The sequence below is a fragment of the Phalacrocorax aristotelis genome, chromosome 6, assembly GCF_949628215.1.
Source record: "Phalacrocorax aristotelis chromosome 6, bGulAri2.1, whole genome shotgun sequence".
Classification (NCBI taxonomy): domain Eukaryota; kingdom Metazoa; phylum Chordata; class Aves; order Suliformes; family Phalacrocoracidae; genus Phalacrocorax; species Phalacrocorax aristotelis.
In genome coordinates, this window is record NC_134281.1 from 60,231,736 (window position 1) to 60,256,773 (window position 25,038).

At 40.8% G+C, this 25,038-nt stretch overlaps 2 protein-coding genes across 18 annotated transcripts in view; one reads left to right on the forward strand and one right to left on the reverse strand.

Moving 5' to 3' along the window:
* Positions 1-13,091, forward strand: part of PLPPR4 (phospholipid phosphatase related 4) — a 33,677-nt gene extending 20,586 nt beyond the window's left edge. Inside the window, exons 4-7 of the mRNA XM_075098201.1 lie at positions 3-198; positions 4,833-4,890; positions 6,182-6,355; positions 8,308-13,091. Of these exons, the coding sequence (XP_074954302.1) occupies positions 3-198; positions 4,833-4,890; positions 6,182-6,355; positions 8,308-9,645 (1,766 nt within the window). The 3' untranslated portion in view covers positions 9,646-13,091. The remainder of the gene's footprint in view (positions 1-2; positions 199-4,832; positions 4,891-6,181; positions 6,356-8,307) is intronic.
* Positions 1-25,038, reverse strand: part of PLPPR5 (phospholipid phosphatase related 5) — a 264,334-nt gene that overhangs the window by 158,632 nt on the left and 80,664 nt on the right. For all 17 annotated transcript variants that reach the window (XR_012661318.1, XR_012661317.1, XR_012661321.1 and 14 more), the window contains one exon: positions 5,211-5,386. The gene's annotated coding sequence lies outside the window, so the exon portion shown is untranslated. The remainder of the gene's footprint in view (positions 1-5,210; positions 5,387-25,038) is intronic.

Below are 25,038 nucleotides of genomic sequence, written 5' to 3' on the forward strand. Positions count from 1 at the left end.
AGGTGTTCATGTGTTTGGTCTTTGTTCTACTGCTCTTGTTACTGATATTATACAGCTATCAACAGGATATCAGGCACCATATTTCCTGACTGTTTGCAAGCCTAACTATACATCCTTAAATGTATCCTGCTCAGAGAATTCATATGTTGTGGAAGATATTTGCTCAGGAGCGGATCTCAATATTATCAATGCTGGAAGGTTGGTTCTGTCCTTCGTTGTGTACATTTTTAAGCATTCCTTTTATTTTCTGTCCCAATTTCAAGATTTTTTTTTTCCTAGTTAAAATCTGAATTACTTTTGCCAGGTTTTTGAAATAAAGGTGAGAGCATAAGTGTCTTTTTAGTGATGTTCAGTTTTCTGTATAAAGATATTAGGCCAAGAGTGGGCTTTGGAAGACTGTCAGGTTCTGAAGCACAGTCGATAGTAGTTATTTCCGCTCCTTCAAAGGAGACAATTTCCTATACAATTATTAATATGTATAGGTTCTATTGCGTTCCCTGTAACAGGAAAGGGGAAGAGGCCACGCAAGTACTTTATCTGAGTCCTCTGTGTAACATACATTACTGTTCTGGCATTTTGGTGTTAGTTTGTGAGGCGTGGTTTGGGGATTTGTTGGAGGAGTTTGTTTGCTTTCTGTTTCTCTAGTTGATTAAGCTTTTTATATTGTCAGCATTGAAAAAAATCCCTTTATTAGAGGAAGGATGGGATGAGAACAGTGCAAATCTGTGTGTTCCCAAACACGGGCTTTTTCTTTCATGGTGTTTCTAACTGGTGGTTTATTCTCCTTGATCATTTAGTCTTCAGCCTCCCTACTTAGACTGCCAGGAGAGAAATTAATGTTGTTTGTAATAGCAGGTTTTGGACACGCGTATCGGTCATGTTGAGGTATAAACCAGACTATATATCTTATTTTAAACAAGCTTGATGTGATAAAACAGTGATAATTCAATTACTGATGACAGGTCATAGATTTATACAAGGAATCTGAAGGTATAAGTCAGTAAGTTGTACTGTTCCAATACATCTGCTACTCGTTAGCTCGAGGACTTCATTAGTATGAAGTGTCCTAAATATAAGCACTACACTACTGAGAAATCACGAAGCTCTTCACTGAATACGACAGTAGTCTTCCATATCTTTTCCACACCAGGTTAACCTTTATTGCCTGTTAGTCACAGCATTGAATGTTTTGCAATCCTTCAAAATTGTGGTGCTTTTTTTAAATCTCCTGCTCTCCAGCAAAGTTACAGCAAAATTATAGAATGCTGGAAATGACTACAATTTTCTGTCTCTGACTCAGCTGCATAATTTTCTCCGTGTACCTGCTTAGTAGACATGAAGCTGTGTTACTTCAGTCACATCCACTTCACTAAAGCTTTGCAATCCTTTCTTGTTCTGTATGCAGCCCCAGGGGCTAGCTGGTTTTAACTTTATGCCTCATGGCATTACATATTTGCCACGTGGATATTATTAAAATGTTCTGTCTGTCCACTGAGGCACCTCTCCCCCAGTTTGGTTGCTTTTCCGTTTATTTCAATGGCTGACACACTTGGGAGTCATAAAATCATTCACTTTTTAAGTATCTTCCAGCAATCTCGTAATCTATCTCCTTTCTCTGGGCCAAACCGATTTCACTGATGTTTAAAGACCCACAATTATTTGATGTATTTGGTCTTAAATATGTCTAGCGGGCCAAGACTCATAATAAACATTGATTAATTTGCCATATCTTTTCAGTTTATGTATGTGGCCATGACCTGGAGCTGGAATGAGGACTGTAGCTCTGTTTGGCCCAATAATTTGGTGCCATTCCAAACATGCTGATCACTCTTAAGTTGAAATATCATCACTTCCAAAAAATAGCAAAACTAGTTGTAACATATTAAGACTAAACAATCAGGTTGTGTGTTTCTGTTTCTTTAGGATGATGACCATATATTGATATCTCAAATTTATTCCCATCATAGAGGATACATTTGATGATTTATAATATTCTGGCACTACCCTCAGTTTCTCCTTAATTCAATTTTATTGCATTCGTCCTTTAATAAATTGTTGCTTCCTTATGCCTGTCTCAACTTTACGGAAGCGATCAGCACTTGCTACTGGTTCAATACATCCTTCAGTCACCTATTATAGGAGTTATGGTATAACATCTGCAGCCCAGGAGGTTAATTTGACTTCAATAATTTCAGCTTGTAAGGGACTCGTTCTTCTGAGATTGCTAATGGCCTTCATTTTTTATTTGTACTTCCAAGAAACTTTGGCTCCTGAAATTTGCCTCTAGACTCCCCTATGAAAAGTATAGAGAAGAACACATAATTGTCCAGCTGATTGTATGAAATCATTTTCTGCAACATCCCCAAATATCCAGTGGTTTCCTTTGTCCATCTTTTCCTCTGTTTATCTTCAAAGAGCCTTTTCAGTCATTTCTATTCAGAGCTCCAGTGAGTTCTCTATCCTCTGTCATTGCTGATGTTCTGACTCAGTATGACCCTCTCTCTCAGTATGACTCTCTCTCTCAGTATGACTCTCTCTCATCGTTGTTCCCCCTCTGCACATCTTCATGCGTGAGCTTTTAGAGCGATACACCATCATCTGAGTTCAGGACGTGTCTTCTTTGAGACCTTTGTTCACCTTTTCAATACAAAGCCATACAAAAAGGCTACGTATTTTTAGCTTGAATTATTTTCATTTTAGATTAAAAGATAACAAATAGAGGAACAAAAGCAGTGTCACCATTAGAGAGTACACAGAGCGCATTTAGCCTGTAACATGCTGTGCTTGCCCTGAAAGCATATGAATAGAAAATGCAATAAAGAGAAAATTGACTGTAGCGTAGTGACACACCTTATATACTATAAAAATGCCATCAAATTAAGGTTAAGTTCTGAGTGGCACTAAACTTCATAGAGTCAAATCTACACATTAGCTCCACAGAGATTGTAAGTAGATTTATTCTTGCACTAAAACCTGCACAGGGTAAAGGAGTTGATTAGCCACTATAAACATCTATATTTTTTTCATGCCTTTATCCTCCTGTCCTCAACACTGAACTTGTTCCCCAGGGGTACTATTTGTGAAAGGTTTGTTCAGGGGAAAAAAAAGGAAGAAAAAAAAGTCAAAGAAGAATGATTTAGGTCTGTCTTTAGAAATGAAAAAGGAATCATGCAGATTTCATCTTGGCCAGAGTCACGAACCTGCCGGAGCCGTGGGCCCAAATTCAGGTCAGCAGCATGGCAGGCACACTGAACTACCTGCACACACGTAATCGCCAATGAATTATTTAGAACAGACAAGGCAAAATATATAGGAAAGAAATTTAGAAAGTAGACTCTGCTGCTTTGCAGAAAAATGTCTTTAAAGGTAAAGGACTACGTTTCAGTCTTTGCTATTTTAAACTAGCTAACTCAGGAAATATCTGTAACTCAGGAAATATAACTTCAGGAAAAAGGCTGTACTCGGAGCCCCGTTAGCGTGGCACGACCTGTCTGCGACGCTGAATGATTGTTCGAATATTTAGCCCAAGCTGAGCTTTGTCAGGTGAAAGTGGCTCCTGTGGCTGCAAGATAGACGTACCCTTCTTCACCAAGGCAGCCAGCATGTTGCATTACACGACCATGCCATTTTAAGGAGGTAAATGTACACGTATGAACTGCTATACATCTTCACTGCATCTTACTCACTTCTAGAGCTCAGAGGCTATAAAAGCTTTTTGGGGTTTCTATAAGCTATGAACTAGATCGCCGCCGTAGAACAGGTGTTACTGAATTCACCCCCAGCTAAGTTTTTTCCTCTACTGTGTAAAAACCTCTCTTTCATGTTCCCATCGCTTCTCTTTTGTTGTTTTTAGAGGACTGAAATGGGTCTGTAAGAAGAATAATGTTAAAATATTAGAGGGTCGCATGTGATGGTTCTGTGTAGCTGCTACTTACACAAAGCCTCCTTTTCTTGGTCAGAGAAGTAGGAGCTAAGCTGTCACTTTTAATTTTCCTGTCTGTAGTTTCTGACTCTAGACGCAGTGCACATCATTCAAGTCCCCAGGTTTTCAATGGGAGCAGGCGGCCCTCAGCAATTCCAAGAACAGACCTGATACCGCCTACTGTCTCACACAGTTTGGATGTGTTTTCATTTACCCTCTTGTTCTGGGCTTTAGGAAGGGACCCGGTAACTCTTAAAATGTCCTCTCCATGTCCTTGTGCTCCATTCACTCCTATCATGTTATAAAGTGATGAAATTTAAAAAATAAACTTGAAGACATAGCAAATAAAGATGTAGTTTGCCTCTCTCTGAGAAGAATGTCTCCCTGCCATCCCCCATTATTAGAGCAACAAAGCAGGGGCGCAAAGATGATGAATTCAGTTGCCGAAGTTCGGGACTGATTATCCCAGTGTCGGAGTCCTTACTTTGAAAGGAGTTTGAAGTCAGTGAGAATAATCATAAGGCCAAGGTTCATGTATTAAATAAGTTGTATAATTAGGTGCTTACTGATAAGTTATTATGGAAATTTATTTATAGAAATAAATGTGTAGATACTTCTCTCAATCAAGCATTCAGTCTTTAGCTCATTCCCACTGTTTTCTTAGTACACACACTTTTCTTGGTACACAAAAAGAATTTCACGCTCAATATTTACTTCAGAACAAAGGCATTTCATTAACATTTGTCCTTTCTCCAGATTATAGAACAGAAATTTAGAAATTAAATATTTCTAAATAACATTAGGAAGCGTAAGATGAAAATGACTGTACCACCCAGTGTGTTTTTTCAAGTGAACACTAGCACAGTGTATTTGAACTGAGAAGCATAATTTGAGTGTCCTTCCTTGGCAGAAAGTCATTCCCTTCTCAACACGCCACCCTGGCAGCCTTTGCAGCGGTGTACATTTCGGTGAGTAACCAACTCTGTTCTTTTTCATTTATACGAGACAAAAGTCAGAAAGTCATTTGGTGTATACTGTGAAGTGGTGTGTTGCCTGGCTATGCGGGATGGATGTAAGTCTTTACCCTCCCTTTGTCTGAAAGCAAAATAGAACTACTAACGGCTAAGATAAAACCAGCTCTATTAAGAATACAGAAAAGATTCAACTGCTTCACATCCTTTGTTAAGAAGCAACAAAAAGTGTAATGTTAAAGTATATTTGATGCCTCATATCATTCACATATAAAATGCAGTGCTTATCTGTCTTACAGGGTGATATTTTAACTTACCGTTCAAATTAACCTTTATGTGTTCCGCCTTTTCTTTATTGCCGTCTTCACTTGACCCCCTGCTTTTAAACTCGAGGCATTAAGGAGCAAACATTTATGTGATGTAGTTTCATTTGACCTCCATAGAATTGCAGCATGGATGAACTGGCACAATGACTCCCAGAGGCCTCCAAGTGCTGCTGCAAAGCAAGTGAATAAAAACCATCAGTAACTGGCAGGGAATTGTAGGACATGCTGCAGCGATCACTGCTGATTTTCCACGCCTGACCAATGACGTGTCTTCAGTACGGGCTACAATGTTTGTATGAGTGACTGCTTACCTGAAGTTAAAAAAAAAAAACCAAGAAAAAACTAAAGTAATTCCATCACTCATGCTGTAAAAAACAGGAAAACAACAATAACAACCAGTTAATCAAATTAGATAATGGAATTGTGCATGTACTGGGAGCTTGCCAGTACTTATTCTGCCCATGGAAAGGCCAACATTTGGAATAATACTTGATGAACCACCTCCACTTAGTTTTTGTGACCTCCCCGACATCATGGCCCCCAGTTGAGCAATGGCTCTCTAAAGCATCTGGTGGCAGCTTTTGTCAGAACAGGTTATTGCTTTCATCTGGCACCACATCTGGCTTCTGTATTTCAGAAGCGGTGGCTCTTTAGTCACATTTACAGCACACTTAGGCTCTGACTGTGAACGGTATTTAGGCATAAAATCCTTACGCTAATTGATGTCAATAAGCAACACTGCCTATGTTTTTTGGAAATCCATTCCTTGTGATTTCAGATCTTCCTACACTTAAGTGGGCAAATTTTAACAGGGCTGTAAAATAAGATTAAACAGATTATTTGCAATATTAGTGTATAATAGTGATCTACGTGTGAAAGAAACATGGAATGTGAGAAATTAATATCCTCTTAGATAAATTTAAGTTTCTTCAACTGCTTCTTAATTTCTTTCTTTTTTCAAGATGTACTTCAATTCTACATTAACAGACTCCTCAAAACTCCTCAAACCCCTCTTGGTCTTTGCTTTCATCATCTGCGGAATTATATGTGGTTTGACTCGTATCACCCAGTATAAGAATCATCCAGTTGATGTTTACTGTGGCTTTCTTATAGGAGGAGGAATTGCTCTCTATTTGGTAAATATAATATTCATGTGATATTAAGTTTTAGCAAATAATACTGATAAGGCTGTAATAAGACTACTGGTATTTTTTATGAAAACCTTTCATCATGGGCACATGCCATAACGAAAAATATAGTCGAAATGTGTTGCAGATGATGATGTTAGGGGTAATCACTTTAAAAATAAACAGGAAAAAGCAAATATGTATTTCAATTTAAAGTGCCATAACAGTGCACAAAGTGGTATATAATCATCTGGCATTGTATACAGAAACAGCTCTAACATTATGTGCTTCATTAAATACTTAAAGATACTCATCTCTTCTACTCCACACTTAAAAGCATGAAAAATATTGAATTAATTGGTATTTGTTGCCAGCCTGAGTTTATATTGCCAACGTTAGCTTTATGATCTCAAAAAAATGGTTGAATTAATATGCAGCAACTCAGCTGAGTAAATTGCTGAACCTACAAAAAAAATCAGAGGCACTATTACACCTTTGTGATTCTTTGGAGCTCTTGGGGAAATTATACAGGGCAAACAGGATGCCCAAGCCAGGTTATTCCTATGCTTCTCTGCACTGGGTTGAAACAGAAGGAGCACCTTGGAGGTGTCCTGTAAGGGAGGATGTAGGACAGGCCTGTTGGTGTCTGCCGGTATTTCCTTTTGCTCTGACATGACTGTGCTGCCCTGGCTGTTCAGCACCGTGTCAGCCCAGGCGCCTGCGAGCAATCGGGAACTTCTACTGACATTTTTGCCCGTGTGGGATGTTTTTGCCCCAGTGTGTGATGTTTGTGACCCCGAGAAGTCAACGATGATTTTTAGTATAACACTACAGTAAGTTCATATCCCCCTTTTTTCTGTGATAAGATGTTCTAAGGTACGTGCGGATGGTCTACAAAGGTGACAGGGGAAGAACGGCTTTCACAGTGGCAGAAGAAACAGCAGCCAGGGTAGATAACAGAAACCCCATGAGCTACTAAAGTCAGTTTCTGTGATTGCACTGTGAGCAGAAAGGCACTCTGTTGAGAATATTATTTCAAATTATTAAGCTGCTGTAGATTCTCGTAAATGGAACCGTTGTTCCCATGTTTGAAATCCACAAACAAGTACGCTCTTTGTTAGGCCTTCTCCGTATACTGTTGCATGACAACATACATCAGAGAGTACATTGTCCTCAATAGCCAGTAGTCAGTAAATGTGCCCTGAAAACTACACACCAATAAGAGGAAGAGGAGGGGGAATAATGGGAAACTACAAATAACTCTGGAAGGAGTGTAAAGTAACCTAAGTGATTGAGTCAGGCACTTGACCCTTTCATGGAATACTCTCTCTGTGGAGTCTTTTAAAATGACAGCATTTTACAGTGAGTCTGCTGAATAAGAAAATGTTGTGCAACTAAACCTTGTTACCGTTCTGCACAGCTTGGAAAGCAATTGATTTAAAGTTGATAAATTGTTCTATCATGTAGATATTGTATTACATGGTTATTATGCAGTAGAAAGGGCAGAATCACAGAGCAGAGAACAACTCGAGCTGTAACAAGGTTCCGTAAATCAGAGCAGACGGTAGTGTGGCTGTAAAAGAGCTTTGCCTAGAAGGCTGCAAACATTGATTTTGTTATTTTCGTAAGAAAACATTATTTCTTCAGCTGTATCTGTTGCTTTATAAAATGAAGAAAACTGAAGGAGGCTACATCTTTTCCTCAACTCTTTATTGCCATGACCTACGTCCCCTAGTCATCCTCCTGAGACTACTTCATACATACCTAGATGTACCAGACTGAGGACAGAATTTGGAATTGGGATATACTGGTGGGGAAAGGAAAGTGAGCATAACCTGTCAGTTAAGCTGGACTAGTTCTATCGCTCAATATTTATTTAAAGGCAGAAGCATATAATTAAAATACCTTACAATGTCTCTTTTTTCCATAACTGATTGTTGATGCTTCTCTTCAAATATCAGGGCCTGTATGCTGTGGGGAACTTCTTACCAAGTGATGAGAATGTGTTTCACCCAAATTTTCACAGAGAACCTCTAAGGTCTTTGACAGACCTCAGTCAAGATGCCAACAGAATCCTGCCAGGTAAAAATGGTAGCAGCAGTGATGGCATTGTCTCTCACCGTACAGAAAGTATCCTGAATAGAAACCACAGAGATTCAGGGTCTCTGACCAATATCAAGAGAGCAAATGCTGACGTAGAAATAATAACACCACGAAGCCCAATGGGAAAGGAAAATATGGTGACTTTCAGCAACACTTTGCCAAGAGTCAACACACCGTCCTTGGAAGATCCAGCGAGACGAAATGCAACAATACATGCATCGATGGATTCTGCCCGTTCCAAGCAGCTGCTTTCCCAGTGGAAGAACAAGAATGAAAGTCGAAAGTTGTCGCTGCAAGTAATAGAGACCGAATCTGGCCAGTCACCACCAAGGGCTATTGAAATGAGGTCAAGCTCAGAACCCTCCAGAGTGGGTGTAAATGGTGACCATCACGGCCCAACGAGCCAATACCTGAAAATCCAACCTGGCAGTGTACCGGTTTGTAACAACTCGGGTCTTTCTGGCGGGCCGAGGGTCTCTATTCAGTCACGTCCTGGCTCATCCCAGCTAGTGCATATTCCTGAAGAGACTCAGGAGAACGTGAACACATCACCCAAAAGTAGTTCAGCTAGAGCTAAATGGCTGAAAGCTGCCGAGAAGAGCGTTGCATGTAGAAGCAATAGCCAGCCAAGAATCATGCAAGTAATAGCCATGTCTAAGCAGCAGGGAGTGCTTCAGGGCAGTCCAAAGGGTTCGGAGGGAAGCACGGTCACCTGTACAGGAGCCATCAGGTATAAAACCTTGACAGACCATGAGCCAAGTAGCATTGTCAGAGTTGAGGCCCATCCAGAAAATAACAGACCTGTGATTCAGATGCCGTCAGAAGGTGAAGGAAGTGGGTCGTGGAAATGGAAAGGTCCTGAAAAAGTCACCCTTCGTCAGACATACGAGCTAAATGATCTTAACAGAGACTCTGAGAGCTGTGACTCCTTAAAAGACAGTTACGGGTCAGGTGACAGGAAAAGGAGCAACATAGATAACAGTGAGCATCACCATCATGGAATCACTACGATAAGAGTCACGCCAGTGGAGGGAAGTGAGATTGGCTCAGAGACTCTGTCCATTTCCTCTAGCCGGGACTCTACACTTCGAAGAAAAGGCAACATCATTTTAATCCCTGAGAGAGGGAGCAGTCCGGAGAACACCAGAAACATCTTCTACAAAGGCACATCCCCCACGCGAGCATACAAGGAATGAGAGGAGACATATCAACTGGTCCGTACCACCACAAAGGAAACACATCTTGACACAGGTTCTGCTCTCCTTGTTTTGAGCTGATGTTGACCTTTGACGTGCCAAATCATCGACCAGCAGCCCAGCTGTTGTTGAACACTGCTGACGTGCAATGTGCATGAGCCTGTGGAAAGCATGTGGTGGGGGGGAAAGCACAATGACCGAACCTAACTAATGTGAAACATTTTCGTGCAACTTGTTTCTTCAGACTCAAAGCGTTTATCTGAGGGTGATGATGTCAATCAAAACAATGGTCTTGAACACAGACACTTTATTTCCTGAATGTGCCAACTTTTTATTTTATTTATATTTGCGTCCAAAATCGACTGAAGTTTTTCACAGCAAAGGCTGTATCAGTGGTATATATTCACCTTTGCAGAATTTGCACCAAATCTTTAATACAGGATGGTGCTGATGATAACTTTACATGTTTTCAAAAAATCGCATACTTATTAGACTCTACAGACACATGACACGTTGATGTGCAGTTACTTTAAAAGTAATATTGCTAATACTATGACGATGCTGGCTGCATTCATTTAGCGTAGGAAATATTTACAGCTTTGTTATAGTGGATCTGTCACATTCAAAGATTGCAAAGGTTTTTGTGTAGTTCTTTAAGATGTCTACTGCAACAAAAAAATGTGTGGGTGACATTCCATTAGAATGGAATAACTATCTATTTTGAATAGTTTTGCTGCTACTGCTCAACTTTTGTTTAAGAACAGGTGCTACTAATGAAGAGGCTGCTTCTTAGTGGGCTAACTTGTAGAATTGTTTTAAATTATGGTTTTTAAGGGGTCTTTTAAAGTATGACAAGTAATTCAGATTTTACATTTTTAAACCTCTTATTCCACCCTTCAGCAACCCTTCCATTTTTCTATTACTTTTTAACCATATAACGCAGGACACCGATATGAAAGGTGAGCCGTGAGTAAATAAAAATAAATGACCGCTTTCCTGACCAGCTTCCAAGGAGACAGCAATTAATATCATAGCTCACACTTAGAAGCAGTCATCCACCTCACTTGCTTAGTATGCCACAAGAACAATCACAAGTTTCACCCCAGTCACCATCATTTAGGGGATTTATGCTTCGCTTTAAAAATGGAATGCCTTGGTATTGCGGAATCACTGAATGAGTGTTGCATTGTGCCACTACTACTGTTCACCTCCCTTGAGACACCCTCCAGAGCCTTCTTAAGCATTATATTTTTTCCCCACCACTGCCACTTAAGAATATGGAGGGTCTCTGCAGCTGAGAGAACACGGATTATTTTAGTAAATTGAGCTTTGACTATAAGGAAGGAAATTGCCTGCTAAAAATCTCCATTGCCAAAAACTGTTGAAAGGACAAGCTCTGAAAGGAGTAAGCATAGCATGTCCTGGGCGTGCTAGAAGAAATGCCTCATTGCATTTGGCTCTGACTTAACTTAAAAACCATGAAGGAAGGCAGGGGCAGTGCTCACGCTCTCCTAGATTTTTTGCACCTGAAAGTGAACTACTATCAGACACCTCCCAGCATCCCTGCTAGGAGGGGGAGGGAATGGCTTAGCAGTCCCCTCACTGAGTAAGTAGTAGCAGATCAGGTCTGTTCTCTGGCTTCTTAAGAGGAGTGTTTTGCTCTAAGTCCTCTTCTGATTTAGGGTATCAGAGAGCCAGATCCATACTACATAGTCAGAACCTTTCTACAGACACTACCCCACAGAACTGTGAGGAAATTCCCACCCTACCCCAGCCAAGTAGGAGGTAGAAGGAAGAATCATCCCAGCCCAAGATAAATAGCACAACACACACGCAGACCAAAAAAACCCAAACCACCAAACCCAAAAAAACCCAACCCACCAAAAAACGCAAACCACAAGAAAAACCTCAAAAGCAAAACAAAAGCCCAAACCTAACCCCAATCCTAAGTAATTTCAGAAGTGCGAGGATGGCATTTGTACAGAAGGGATTCAGAGTCAATGGAAAGCTTTATATACCTTCCCAGTTATACAGGTGCTCCAGGCTTAGCTAAGTGCTGTCAGCCAACCCTGTCAAGCAACGCTTCCCTCACCTGCCCATCAGCCAGTGCTGTGGAAGAGGGTTGGTCCTTAAGGAAACGACCACACTTTTCCTGCTAGTAATAGAAGATGACCCCATCGTACATTCGATGATTGGGAGGAAGTATTCTGCGGGGTACACGTAAGAAGCTAACCGGTAGGGTTGCAGCATATTGTGTATGTTAAAGGCGCAGTATGTTAAAGACACACTTTAAGGCACATGAGCTGGGAAAAATAATCATAGATGCCAGGGGGAAAGAAAAAGAGTAATTTTTTTAGAAATATGTTCTCAGTCTCTAGTATTTACGAGTCAGGATTTGTTTGTTCTTTTTAAAAGGATGAGTCTTTAGTCCTTGGTATTTAATATCAAATTTTGTACAAGGTTCCTAGGAATTACAAACACTGGGATTGTCATGAAGAAACCCCTTTGGATTTAGTTCAGTCTAGGTACGTGATAAAGCAGGTAGGATTAGCTTTAAAGGAATGGGTAAGACACAATCACTGTTGGCCTATCAATGCAGGGAAATAAGATGCAATCATTTGTTAGTTTGTAAGTGCAGGGGAAAAGAACAAAAGTAGATGAACCTGGAGATAATGGAAAATTGAAACGGAGAATAACGGCAATAAAGCAAAGATTAGAAAATGTTCCCTCTGGCAATGTAGCTGTTTTGGAAACAGCAGGATTCCTGGTGGGAGTGTTTGTTCTTTATTCCTTGGTTTTAGTCAGATATATATTGGCATATGTGTTGCTTTTATTACTCTAAAACTTGCTGCACTATTTCCAGTGCAGCGTGATATTTTTCCTAAGGTTTCCTATTTCTTAACAAAAGATTTTAAAGCTCTTGTGTAATCATTGAAATTGTGTTCTTTACATAAATATTGATATATTCTTTTTTACTCAAAGTGCCAAAGGCTACTGTTTTTAATAATGGCTTATCAAATTATATTACATTAGAGAGCAGAAATGTAATAATATATACATTGGAATTCAGACCTCTGCATGTATATTTGATAAGGAGCCTTTTGTAAAATTACTCTTTGTTTACATTCCACTGATACCTTAATTTAAAATTAATCAAATAAATTGACAGGTGACATCTTCTTAGTGTTCTGATTTTCTTACTTGCTAACAGGCACGAATTTCTTTGTTAGGCTGTGCTTTACTGAGAAAATACTCAAAAATAAAATATGTTTTTAAATGAGAATTCTCTATATAAAGTATTGTGTTTAATAAAATGTTATGCAATGTTTTCAAATGGAAAAGAATTTGTAAATTGCTATAAATGTATTTTGTTAAATAAGTACAGATCAATGCTACTGTGTGAGTTTATTGTGCTAACATTATGAAAATAAAGATAAAATTCCTCATTGATGTTCAGTCGTCTCTGTGGCAAAGCAAAGTCTCCTTCCCCCCAGCTTATTTTCCTGTATTAGGTATCTCATGACACGTAAAAGTGGTCGTCAGTGGGAAACCGCGGAACCTTGCGTAGTTGTAAGCGGGTATGAGGAACAGCGTCCAAAGAAGCTTGTGTCTATCCAAAAGCATTTTACAGAGAAAGAATGGAAGGGAATTGGGAACTTCAGGCCGTGTGAGAACGCATCTGCTAGATCATTCTGCAGGACGAGCGGCATTGCTAAGCCTGATGCCTCTAAACCACCTGCCAGTGTTGGGCAGAGCTGCCGGACACGGTGAGGCCCACCTTGGATTTGTGAGTGAGAACAGGGCAGGTGTCAGGAGCAAACCTGAGAGGAAGGGCTCGCCCCAGGGGAAGAAGTTTGGGTGCAGGAGTCAACATACACCCTTTGCTGGCAACACTGAAAGACATTACGCTGTCAAAAGCAGTCTCCAAGCCTGTTTGAAACACCCTGGAACAGGGAAACAGCAGGGCCTTAAGTGCCCGGGATGGAAGACGCTGCTGCAGCTGAGGTGTGCACGGGCACTGCCGGTGGCATAATGAGGCCTAGCAGGGCCCCTGCAATACGCGGCAGCAAAGCAAACTGACTCGGAGATGCTCTCCCAGGTGTGCCCGGGCCTTTGTGGAGGCTGCCGCTTCGTGCGGGTGCTTCTGGCCGGTGAGCTGCCTGGGCTGGGGTGGTGGAGGGACCGGGGCACGGCTGGCTCCAGCCAGGCACTGCTCTGCTGAGTGGCACAACAACGCCGTACGCGTGCCGTGCTCCCAGCGAAGGCATGCTGGGGTTGGCTGGTGTCACCCCACGCTGTGGTCACTTGTCCTGGGACTTTCATGTCAATTTAAGATGGGCCCTCAGGCAAAAAAGAATCCGATAACAGTATGTTGTCTCTCAGAGACAGGGAAGCGTAGGTATAGATGTGATGCCGCTCCCTCCGTGGGAAGCAGCTCTGTGCTTGTGGCTGGGCCTGGAGAATGTCCTGACCCACCGCAGGTTACCGCCACAGCAGACGGCTGCCTTGAAGGAGGCTGTGTGAAGCGCGAGGGCTGGGGACCAAGGTTATGGTGTCCCACCCTCCAGGACACTTATTTGGTGGCCTGGGAAAGCTACAGGGAGCGATCGCCCAGGTATGGCTCAGAAAGACCCTGGGAGGGAGTGCAAGAGAGTAAAAGAGACCCTGCTGGGGTACAACCGCTCAAAGCTGACGTCTAATACAAACCTGATGAGTTCTCTGGGAACAGCCCCTTCCATAGACTACAAAGGGGCCTAGACAATTAGTTAAAACGTTTTAAAAGGCACATTTTAAACATCTAAAGCTAGGCTAAACATGAAGTCCCTCTCTAAAGGGTACCTTTAAAGTAGAGGTTATATTATAAAACTTGATCTAAGACGGGATATCACCTGTACTGACAAACCTTGTCAGCAGCACTGTCACTAAATCAGGAGAGCTCACTGTGATCCAGACTGAGGACTGTATCTAATCCTGCAAAGAAGTTTTCAATGGTATGAGTGATAAAACTGAAACTTAAACCTATTTTGTGCTGGATTTTAAAAGAGCTTCAGAGGTCTTGATATAAGAAGCCACAGCAGACAAGGTTGTACCATAATCAGTTTGGTGTAGATTTATGAAGACATTTTATACAACAGATCAGTGCACAGCTAATCTGGCAGGAACATTTTAAAGGCATTACAACCCAGGTTCATAAAATTGTGAATAAAATATCTTCACAAGGTATCAAGCATTTGACAAAACTAACAAGTGGCTCCATACTGCACATTCTAAATGAAAGTAAGGGAACTCCAGCTGCATATATCTGTATATGCACACATAACACAAAGTTAACCATGTTCAAGCCAGGCTTTAGAAAGACAAAGCTAAACAGATAATTTAAATTGAGGAATAAATTGTGGCAAGGCTGGAAATACTCTTTCTCAATTTTGTCTGCTTTGCCTGCAGTAATCATTTCAGGCATTCCAAAATCGCATAAAGACGTCTTTTAGTTATACCTCCCATAGAAAAAATCTGTTCCTCTGATGGTTTGCCATAAAGGATAATAGGAAACTCGCACATTCCATGGCTTTACCAGCATAGCCCTGCTAAAAAAAACAGAGCTAAGATGAGAAGTCATCCAGAGCTTCTAGCAAGTGTGCTCAGACCTAGGAAGCACCTCTTATGTCTGAGGAAAAAAAGGAAAAGAAAAAAAACAGCTTTTTTTTCTTTTCTCTCTTTTTCCCCCCCCCCCCGAAAAATCTCCCTACCTTCAGAGGCCAACTGTCATTCAGCTTTTTCCAACAGTATTACTTTTCTAGTGATACTCAGAGAGAAATGAGAGTCATGGGGATTTGTGGATCTGTCAAGCCTCTGCAGCTGCTAAATGATGCATAATGGAAAGCTCTGCTCTCCCCCCAAATCATTCAGAGGAGACTGGAGCATATCTGGGTGCAATGGGTTCAACAGAATTTGATTCTTTTCCTATTTCTGTTCCTGCTTCAAACTGAGCTCGTTGATTACAATGTCTGTTCCTACACTGTACTGGGGCCAGAAAACTAGCTCTGCTAAGGGAATAACATCACACAATTGGGAGCAATAGCTTTGCTCATTTTTACCTGTAAAGTATATGACAATATAATCAATGCTTTACAAACAATAGCTGTATTTGAGTCTTCCCTAAAACTAACTATAATATTTTTCCAATTAGTACAGCCTGTGTTTATCAGTCTTCAGTATGCATTCTTTGGTGTTCTTTCATGTACATATTCATGCGAATATGTTCACTGCCTGAGCTACACAATTGACCCTGAGGACCAGCCACCCTGGGACTCATTCGGTTTAGACCAGAAGAGGTGTGGACACTCAGCAGAGTGCTAGGTTTACACTTTTTCTAGCAGAGCATCCTCAGGGGCTCAAAATCTGTTCCCAGACCCAAAAGAGATATTAGCTAAAACCTCTGCATGGGATCAGTTGCAGTGGCCTCTGGTAGTTCTTATCTTTCTGTGTAGTCTGAGACAACTACCTTCACCCTTACCCGAGGAGAGTTTTCGCAGAAGTGGTTCCAGCAACCTGTATCTCCCAACCCTGAGAGTGTGCCAGCCTGGTAGGGGACTAGGTGTAGGCTTTGGTCACTTCTAGGTTTTAGTTTCCTGAGAACTACCGTGGGTCCAATGCCAAATTAACGCCTTGGTTTACTACCAGAGACAATGAGGTTTCCACCTTTTAATAATGAGCAGAAAAATGGAAGAGAAGCATGCGGTTTAAATGATCAGGACAGCTAAGACTTTAGGTATCACGTTCTGCTTGGTAACACAAAACAAAAGTGCTGTGAGCTCTTTATGCCTAACAAATCGCAGACTTGTCTAATGTGCTACGCCAAGGCAGACCATTGGAAAAGGTTTCTTAAAATGCTTCCATTTTTAATGAGATTTATGAAAGAGTCATCCTTTCACTAACCTTTTTTTATGAGGCAAGTAGCAGAATTCAGATACAACTTAGCAAAAAAAAAGTCTTTGAACTTACCCAGGAAAAGAAAATGAGTCAGGAGAAAGTTCTAACAATGAGTCAGGAGAAAGTTTAAGGTTCTTTCCAAAATGCAAGATTAAGCAGCATTTAACAAAGCACAAAATTATAATTTGTAAATTTGTATGTGATGCTTATCAAGTGGAATAGGCAGATAATCAGTACAATCAGTGCTTTCTTAATCCATCTTCAATTATTCATCAAATAATTGAAGACTGGGTCACTGTAAAACAATTAATTTCCTCCATAGTTAAGACACAAAATGTGCCTAATTTACAAAGCCCCCCCGAGCTCTTGTCATTGGGGACATTGGAGAAGAACCAAAGGAACTGATGAGAGTGTATTTTAATCTGTGAAATGATACAAAAGCTACATAAATACTTTATGAGATTCAAGATGAAAAATTTGGAAAATTACAGCAAGGAAGAAGAGTAGCTAATTCAACACTGGACATGGAACTTGCACAACCGAAATACTTCAGAACTCGTGAGAGGAGCATATTGCCAGGTCAAGCTCACGGAGCGGGTTTTTAGCAAGGATGGTGAGTCGGGCAGCAGCAGTTGCATGCCACTAAGCAGCATTAGACTGTATAAATGGTCCGTTGGTATAAAGAAAAACCTGTAGAGAGACGTGGCAAGAGATCTGCTGCCATAGAAACAAATGTAGCTGCTAGATACACCGCTTCATTGCTGCACTAAGGACAAACCATGGATCAGCAGTATACCATGAACTGCATCTAACTTGCTTTGTTCAATAAGAGTTTAAAACCTGAAACAGATATGGTGAAGATCAATTATTATACATAATACAACATAACTGCACAGACTTGGCATACTAACAGGACTTAGTAACGACAGGAAAACTGGAGATGGAAAACTCTAAAAAATTAAGGACCAAATGTCATTCAGAAACTTTAATCTGACGTCCAGAGTGCTTTGCATCCTCAGAAAAATGATAAAAAGCTACAGTGCCTGATCCTTCGTTTCTTACCCAGGCAATAGCCCTACAGCAGTTACAGGGTGCTTTACCTGGGCAGTGTTTGTACCTATCTCCCACAGAATAAAGTTCAAATTCCATGTTTCTAATGCAAGACCATGTCTCCTATTCCAGTCGATGGCATGTTCCTGTACATAAGGAATCCAACTGCCAGAACCATACGCTGCAACACTGTGCATCTCATCTTCTATTATATAGCCAGTCTTGTACCAGTCCTGTAAAGACTTGCCAGCCTGTTTCACCTAAAGCGCAACTGCTTTATGTGGAATCAATGAACTCTTTGAACAAACAAAAAGCCACTGTCTAAATCACTGTAGAAACTGGACTTTAAAGTTTACTTTTAGAAGAAATGATAATGACAACAGTTCGGGGCTAAATGTTATGTCTGTGTAGTCCGTATCTCGTTATTCATAATTCTATGGTGAAGTGCAGATGTATTTGTGCTTCAAAGTTATGGCACCATGAAGCATTAGGATATCCAGAGAGAGTTTAGCATGAATATATAGCGGATATATTGAATTCTGAGCCCACCTGATTCTTACTTCCTTAAAAGGATTTGACTACAAGAAACAAATTAGTAGTACAATCACTTGCAGGGAGAGATGTAGTATCTGTTACAGGTATTATATTTAGGGCACAAAGATGACATTTGGTAGATGTTATAACCTCCTGTAACTGTATTAATCTTTACTGAGTGCTCCCAGTTCCTGGTAGGATTCTGACAATATCACTTCAATGGGAAAAAAAAAATGATATGTTTGGAAATCATTCAGTTTTGCGCTCTTCTGTGAGACCAGAATAAGGTGTTCCATTTAAATGCATTCCTGCATGGATTTCACTGCATAATGGGACTCAGTGGCAGCAGCTCACACAGTCACGATGCTTTGTATTAAAAAGCGTAACTTGACCTTATGTAAACTGCAGTAATAGCTTCCTGCATTAATGAAAAGATCTTTCATCTTTCCAGAAGAGGAAATTCAATTCAATTGAATTTCCAAATTCAATCCAGAAGTTCAGATATTTGCAATGTTTCCACATCTCTGGTACCAATACCATAGAGCAGCCTATGCAAGCAGAAGCCCCTGGATATGAGTATCACAGAGCTATCATGGTAAGCATATAAGTTTTGAAAGTACTTTCAATCTATGTCTTTTTAAGAAGACATACACTTTCCGATATGGAACCAATACACATTTTTAGACATTTTGCTGAGCAGCCAGTTGATTCTGGTGACTCTTCACCTTGCTGAGAGAAGGACTGCCTTTTGGCTCAGCAGTGTTGGTTTCTAGGAGGATATTACGCCACCTCTCTGTTGACTATATGGTCTCTCCACTCAACACGATATTCAAATCTATGAGTCTTCTGATCCTAACTGCCTGAAATGAGTCTTAAGAAAGAAAACTCTTCCTTTTGGGTTGGCCTTAACTTTACTCCTTGAGAGCGCGTGGTGTATGCCAGGGTAATGAGAGCTAGTTAAGGCGAGACAAAAGGACAGGAGGTTTGTGTATTGTATGCTGTTTCTTTTCAAACTGTCATCTACATCACCTTAAAAAAAAATAAAAAAGGATGTAGTGTCTCCTGGGACAGCGAAGACCCAGTTAAAATGAACAAGAACCTTTAACTATCGTCATGGGTGTTAAAAATTTCTGCAACTCTGTATGTCAGCTACCATAATCACTCAGTGTTTTCAGGATCTGAATTCCACTGAACTGACTGAAACCAGATAAATCTGGGGGAAATGTATGCTGCCAATTCAACCCAGGATTAAATAACCCCATAACTTGAAATCTAACAGGGAATCTTCTAGCTGCTGCTACTACCACTTACAGCTCTGCCCAGGTAAGCAATCCTGACATGACATGTCAAAATAGAGCACACACATGGACACATATATGATTGACAGGTAGATTAAATTAATTTCTAAAAGATTAAAAAATAAAAAGAAATATTCCCTTGAAATGACCAGATCTATTTAACAAATGCCAGTAAGAAACCAAATGCACTATCCTTAGTATGACCATGTAGAACATGTGGATTCACACAGGCTCAGTGCAGCCCTCGCTGTCCTTGTTCCAGCCTAAGTAGTCTGTGGGAGGCTTTGAGCTTTGAAAATCGTTAGCAATAAGAGCCTGGGAAATGACAAACCTGGGGCAGGAGCAGCAGGGGTCAGTGATTAACCAGCGTGGAAATTGCTGTCAAGCAACAGAACAAGGACAAGAGGTAAAGACAAAATGGTCTGGAAAACTTGCTGCCTCCAGTTTTTTCCATTCTCCTTTAATGCTCTTAGAAAAGTGGAAATCCAGGTATTTTTTAAAATTTTATACCATCTGGCACTCCTCACCATCGCACTCATGCCATGTCCTAGTACCTTCCCTTCTTTTCTCACAAAAACTACAACTCCATACAGTAGGTTGTGTTTACCCATTTCTTCATTTCTCCTTCTCATTACTTCTCTTTCCTTCGATGGCACATGTTCTGGGAAGCACAATCGCTCCCTGTGTTTGCCATTACACAGTGAGAAAGACAGTGATTGCAACCTATATAGATCGCCATAATATATATGTCAGGAAGTGACCCTAGAGGCTAACCTCCGGCAAGCATTTATGCGCCAGCAGTCAGGACCCCAGGGAAGGTACTGCATAACCCCGCGTGAACTGCTGTACCACAGCCCGTCAGAGTATTGGGCCCTACTGCATTGGCAGCACGAATCCCTGGCAGCCCCTCCGCCTACAGAAACAAAAGCTGACTGACACACACTTCTAGCAGGCTGATACTGCTTCAAGGTACCTATTTTTAATGCTCTCCATTCCTTCCCTCCTTACTAAGAAAGGACAAAAAGACTCTACAGAAGGGAAGCGCCAATAATGTGCAGTACCATCGCACGTGGCTTTCAAAACAGGAGAGCGTCTTCCAAAGCAGATCAAATAATCAGCATTAACAAAACCACCAATGCCAGCAGGGCCTAATTATTAACCCGCACTAACAAATGAAAGCAGCGGCGTTTCAGCTCTCCCCTTAGTGTTAAAATTCAAAACCTCAAAATGAGAAATGTTCTAGCTGGAACCCAGCAAATGCCCTAACCCTCTCCCTCACCAATCTGTCCTTCCTGCCCGTCAGATCCAATTGACTGACAGGCAATTTGTGTGAGCCTTTGTACCGTGTAAGCTCCAGTAATTCCTTCTTTTAGAAAGCCTTTCATTCCTGCTCACTGTAAGAGGCGAAAAAATGTGTCTGTGTGAAGAGAACAAGTAAATTTGGCAGAAAGCAACCCATCAACTCCCATTAGCACTACTCTTGGGTATGGCAGCTGGGATGGGCCAATGGCCATAACTAGCCACTTTCTCATCATTTTACTTAACCTCTTGAGAGATAGTGATGAGATCTTACTGTTCCAATTAGTGTCTAAGTCCTGTCAGACTATCTTATCTCAGACTTAGTCAAGCTTGTTTGGACAGATGAAGATACGGAGCTAAAAACTACGGGGAGTGACACATTTTATGACATGAATTGGTCATTTCTTCAAGGAAGAGGCAGGATTATTTCTCTCTTACAATTTCCCTAGCAACAGAGAAAATGAGGGGTTCTTTTTCATTTATAGAAGAGCCTTGATTTCAGGATTGCCAGAAAATAGAAGCATCTGCTTGTAACCAAGGCATCTTCTGAATAGCACAGGACTTTCAGTTAAAACCCTACGAGTTTTTTAGACCTTATGTCTTATTATTGCAATTATTTCAGATAAAAGGAAATTACAAAGCCTGAGGTATGGGAAGGCTTTCATCACACCATGTAGTGCTCATATTATAATTCCTCTCTAGGAGAGAACTTGCTTGACAAATACTATAAATAGGAGCCTACATAAGAGGATAAATAATTATTCATCTGCTGACACATTTCGACAGATCATCGTTCCCATGCAACTTGAGTGAAAGACATAATCAGAAAGTCCTTGATCTGTTAATGGGCAAACAGCACTCTAAATCCAAACTCCCTTGAAAAATACTGAAAGCTTTAAAATGTTAATTTACATTTGTCTCTCTGTCAGTGAGGTAGTATCACTGAACTTGAAGCATCATATTGACATAGGACTGGGGGGGTTTTGTATGGTTGGGGTTTTTTTTTAACTGTTATTGTTTAGTAGAGAATTTCTTACCAACTGCTACAATTGGTCTTTAGTCAGAGTCATTGTGACAATGTCAAATGGACAAGCTAGTAATATTGGAGGAAAAAACCAGAAAATTCTGCAACCTCCAACTATAATCCCATGACGTAATGATCGCTGGAGTCTCCAAACTAAGAATTTCAGGTAGTCTCCTTCCTGAAGGAGAAAGTTCTTCACCAAAGAAGTTTTTAGGCAAGGCACTCGGATGACTATACAAGTATATGTCATTAAATAGAACCTAGACACGGAAACAGATATACACTCCACAGCTTTACTTCTGTCCTGCCAATCTGCAGGGAGAGAAGGTGACTAGTGCTGAAGATGAATGAGAGAAGTATTTCTCCTTTACTGCCAGACCAATTATTTTTAGAATCACCGTGCTGCTGACAGTTTGGGGCCTGCTATGATAACAGATCTGAAAAATCAGAATAACACACCTCTAGTGTACAAAAGGATAATGATTTTTAAGAGGTTTAAAAATACATGGATGTATAACAACCTGTCCTCCAAAAATCTTCCACTGAAGCCATGGGGCGGGGCGGGTAGGGAGAAATAAAGGTTTTAACCATGTGGTATGGCCACATTTTTCAGATATATATAGATATTGTGTGGAACAGCTTAGGGGTGTTTTTTTCCATTTTTGCCCATGAAATTAAACATTAAAAATAAAATTATAATAGTTCATATTCAAAATGAACCCTCCATGCCAGATCTCTGAAGAATAATGATGCTAAAAATAAAACGTTACCAGGGAAACTGAATGGAACAGAAATTAGCAATAGGGCCTGATCTAAAGCCACTGATATAAACGGGAACAGGATCAAGCTACAATGAAGGAAATAAATCTGTGTGCCAGAATTTCCTCCTTTCACATTTTAGTGGCTGCTGTTCCATCTTTGTGAAGAAATCAGCCTGAGCTGAAATAACACATAACCTGTCAATCGAATACAGGTTCCCAAGATTCACTGTGCTGGGTACTGTGAATGCAGCAACGGGAGCTGCATGGGCATTTTTACCTCTGGCCCATTTTTGCTCCCTTGTCCTTTAAGGCTACAGACTAGAAAAGGAAATAGACTTCAGCTGAGGAAATACTAGAAAAGAGCAGAGAAGGAGACAATATAGCTGACTGCATGGGAAACCTGCAAGGCACATCTTAGCCTACGCTTTGCCTTGTGGAAGAAACGTGATCACAGGTGGCAGGCACGGGTAACTTGGCGTCCCAGAGTGATGAGGGGGAATACACGGCTGGCTGGTGGAGGAAAGGGCCAAGTGGTTGGATAACTGGCGCAGCAAGAACGCAGAAATGGGAGTTACTTCATGGGAAGGAGGACTGAGTGTGAAGTCCAAGTTCCAGTGCTCAGGATGAGGCAGACACTGCAAATGAAATTCAGCTGTAAAACGGTCTCTGTTTCCACATAAATATAAGGAAAGCAACAAGGACAAACTGGCTCAATTTGCTCTCTGAACTAAAAGGCATTGTCCTTAAGAACATCATTTACCAACTCTGTGTCATTGACAGCTGCTGTTATTAATTACTTGGCTAATACTTCCTGGTCCCGGGGCCACAGGCCGTAACATTGCCTGTTTGGAGCCGGAGAACATGAAAAATGGGGAAAACCCCATTGAATAAAATCCACCTCACTTTGTCCCATCAGTAACAGAAAGGCACAGCTGGATGCTAATGCCCTCAAGACCCCAAAACTGTATTGTTACGGCACTAGGGCAAACACAGATCTCATGCAAAAGAAGTGGCTTTTCTTAAAATCCTCATCTTTGTCTTAAGAAAAAGCCAAAAGCCCAGACGAAATCTTTGTACATGAAGCACTCCACTAGCAGCCCAACAGACCAAATATTCATGCGTGCAGGCAACATTATTGCAGCACCAGTTTTCATGGTGGTATTTTGTTTTCCAGAGCCAAGAGTTTCTTACCAAGTCTAGTTTAACAACTCTTTCTTCCAGCAATATAGGAAATATCAGAGTACCTTATTTCACTACAGCTGATGAGGCTACTCTTTACATTCATTCATGTGAAATTCATCATTTATTAGCAGGGTTGTGGGGAAGGAGAGACCAGAAAAAATCCCTGTTAAGTAATTCAGTATTTCCTATTAAATCAAGAATGAGGTAGATTCTGCTCTTGCTTACACTGACACAATCACACTGACATGTACAGGGCTTTGTACAGGCAAAGGCAGAGGAATACTTCAGCCATAAGTATATGACTGTTAAAGCGACAAGCATGATTTTGCCAAAGTAGTCTGCCCGACAACTTGTAGAGGAGCTAAACCACCTCTCTCTTCAGTGAAGAGAGAAGTAGGTACCCAATTAGTTCTTAAATACAGTTTCAAACTCAAACCAGGACTCATCTCATGTAGATTTACAGTAAGGTTTATTTTAAAGTGAGGGAGAATGTTGACATCTACAAAGCTGAGGTAGGTTTCCCATCCGTTTCTTCATAAGCAGCTCAAAGGCTGGTTTACCTCTGTTTCAAATTCCCTGTTCCAAAGCCAATCTCCCATTTAGGAGTCAGTCCTGGACTTCCACGTAAGTTATTGGTATTATTGCAATTACAATCCTTCAACAGCAAAAGCTTTTCTCTGCTAGTACCACTGGTTATTAAAAAAAAAACAAAATACAGCTCCTGGCAGGGCTTTTATTCAACTGTCTGAACCCCCCCTCACACAGGGGGGTGAACAAGATTCTCAATATCTACTTAGCACCAACTGGCTACGAGAGGTCCCCCAGCCTGGCCTGCACTGCACTGGTTTCCCCATTAGCATAAGAGCTAATAACTTGCATCAGTTTTACATAACTAAAATTTCATCTGTTCTTTCGCTTATATTAGCAACTCTTCCATCTTATGTTTCTAAACTCCTCCTAAGAAAGTCAAAAGGTGGGAAACTATTCAGGATATGCTTCATTAAGAGGCTAGATGTTCTAGTTGCAGCATACAGATACGCACGCTCATAAGGAGTACAGAGTCACCCAGCACAAAGTAAAAAAACCCAACCTTCTCTATTTCTGAATAGGTTAGCCTGCTGCTCTTAAATAGCCAATTAACTATTTTCAGACAGAAGACATTACTTCAGGATTAAATTATTTACAGAGAAGTATGACTCCAGACTTGACATCTCCATCCCACATTTGATAATTTTAGCACCAACCTCAAACTTATTTCCTCACTTCACCCACGACTTCCCTGTGGTATTGGTATCAGAGATCTCTGCCACAATAT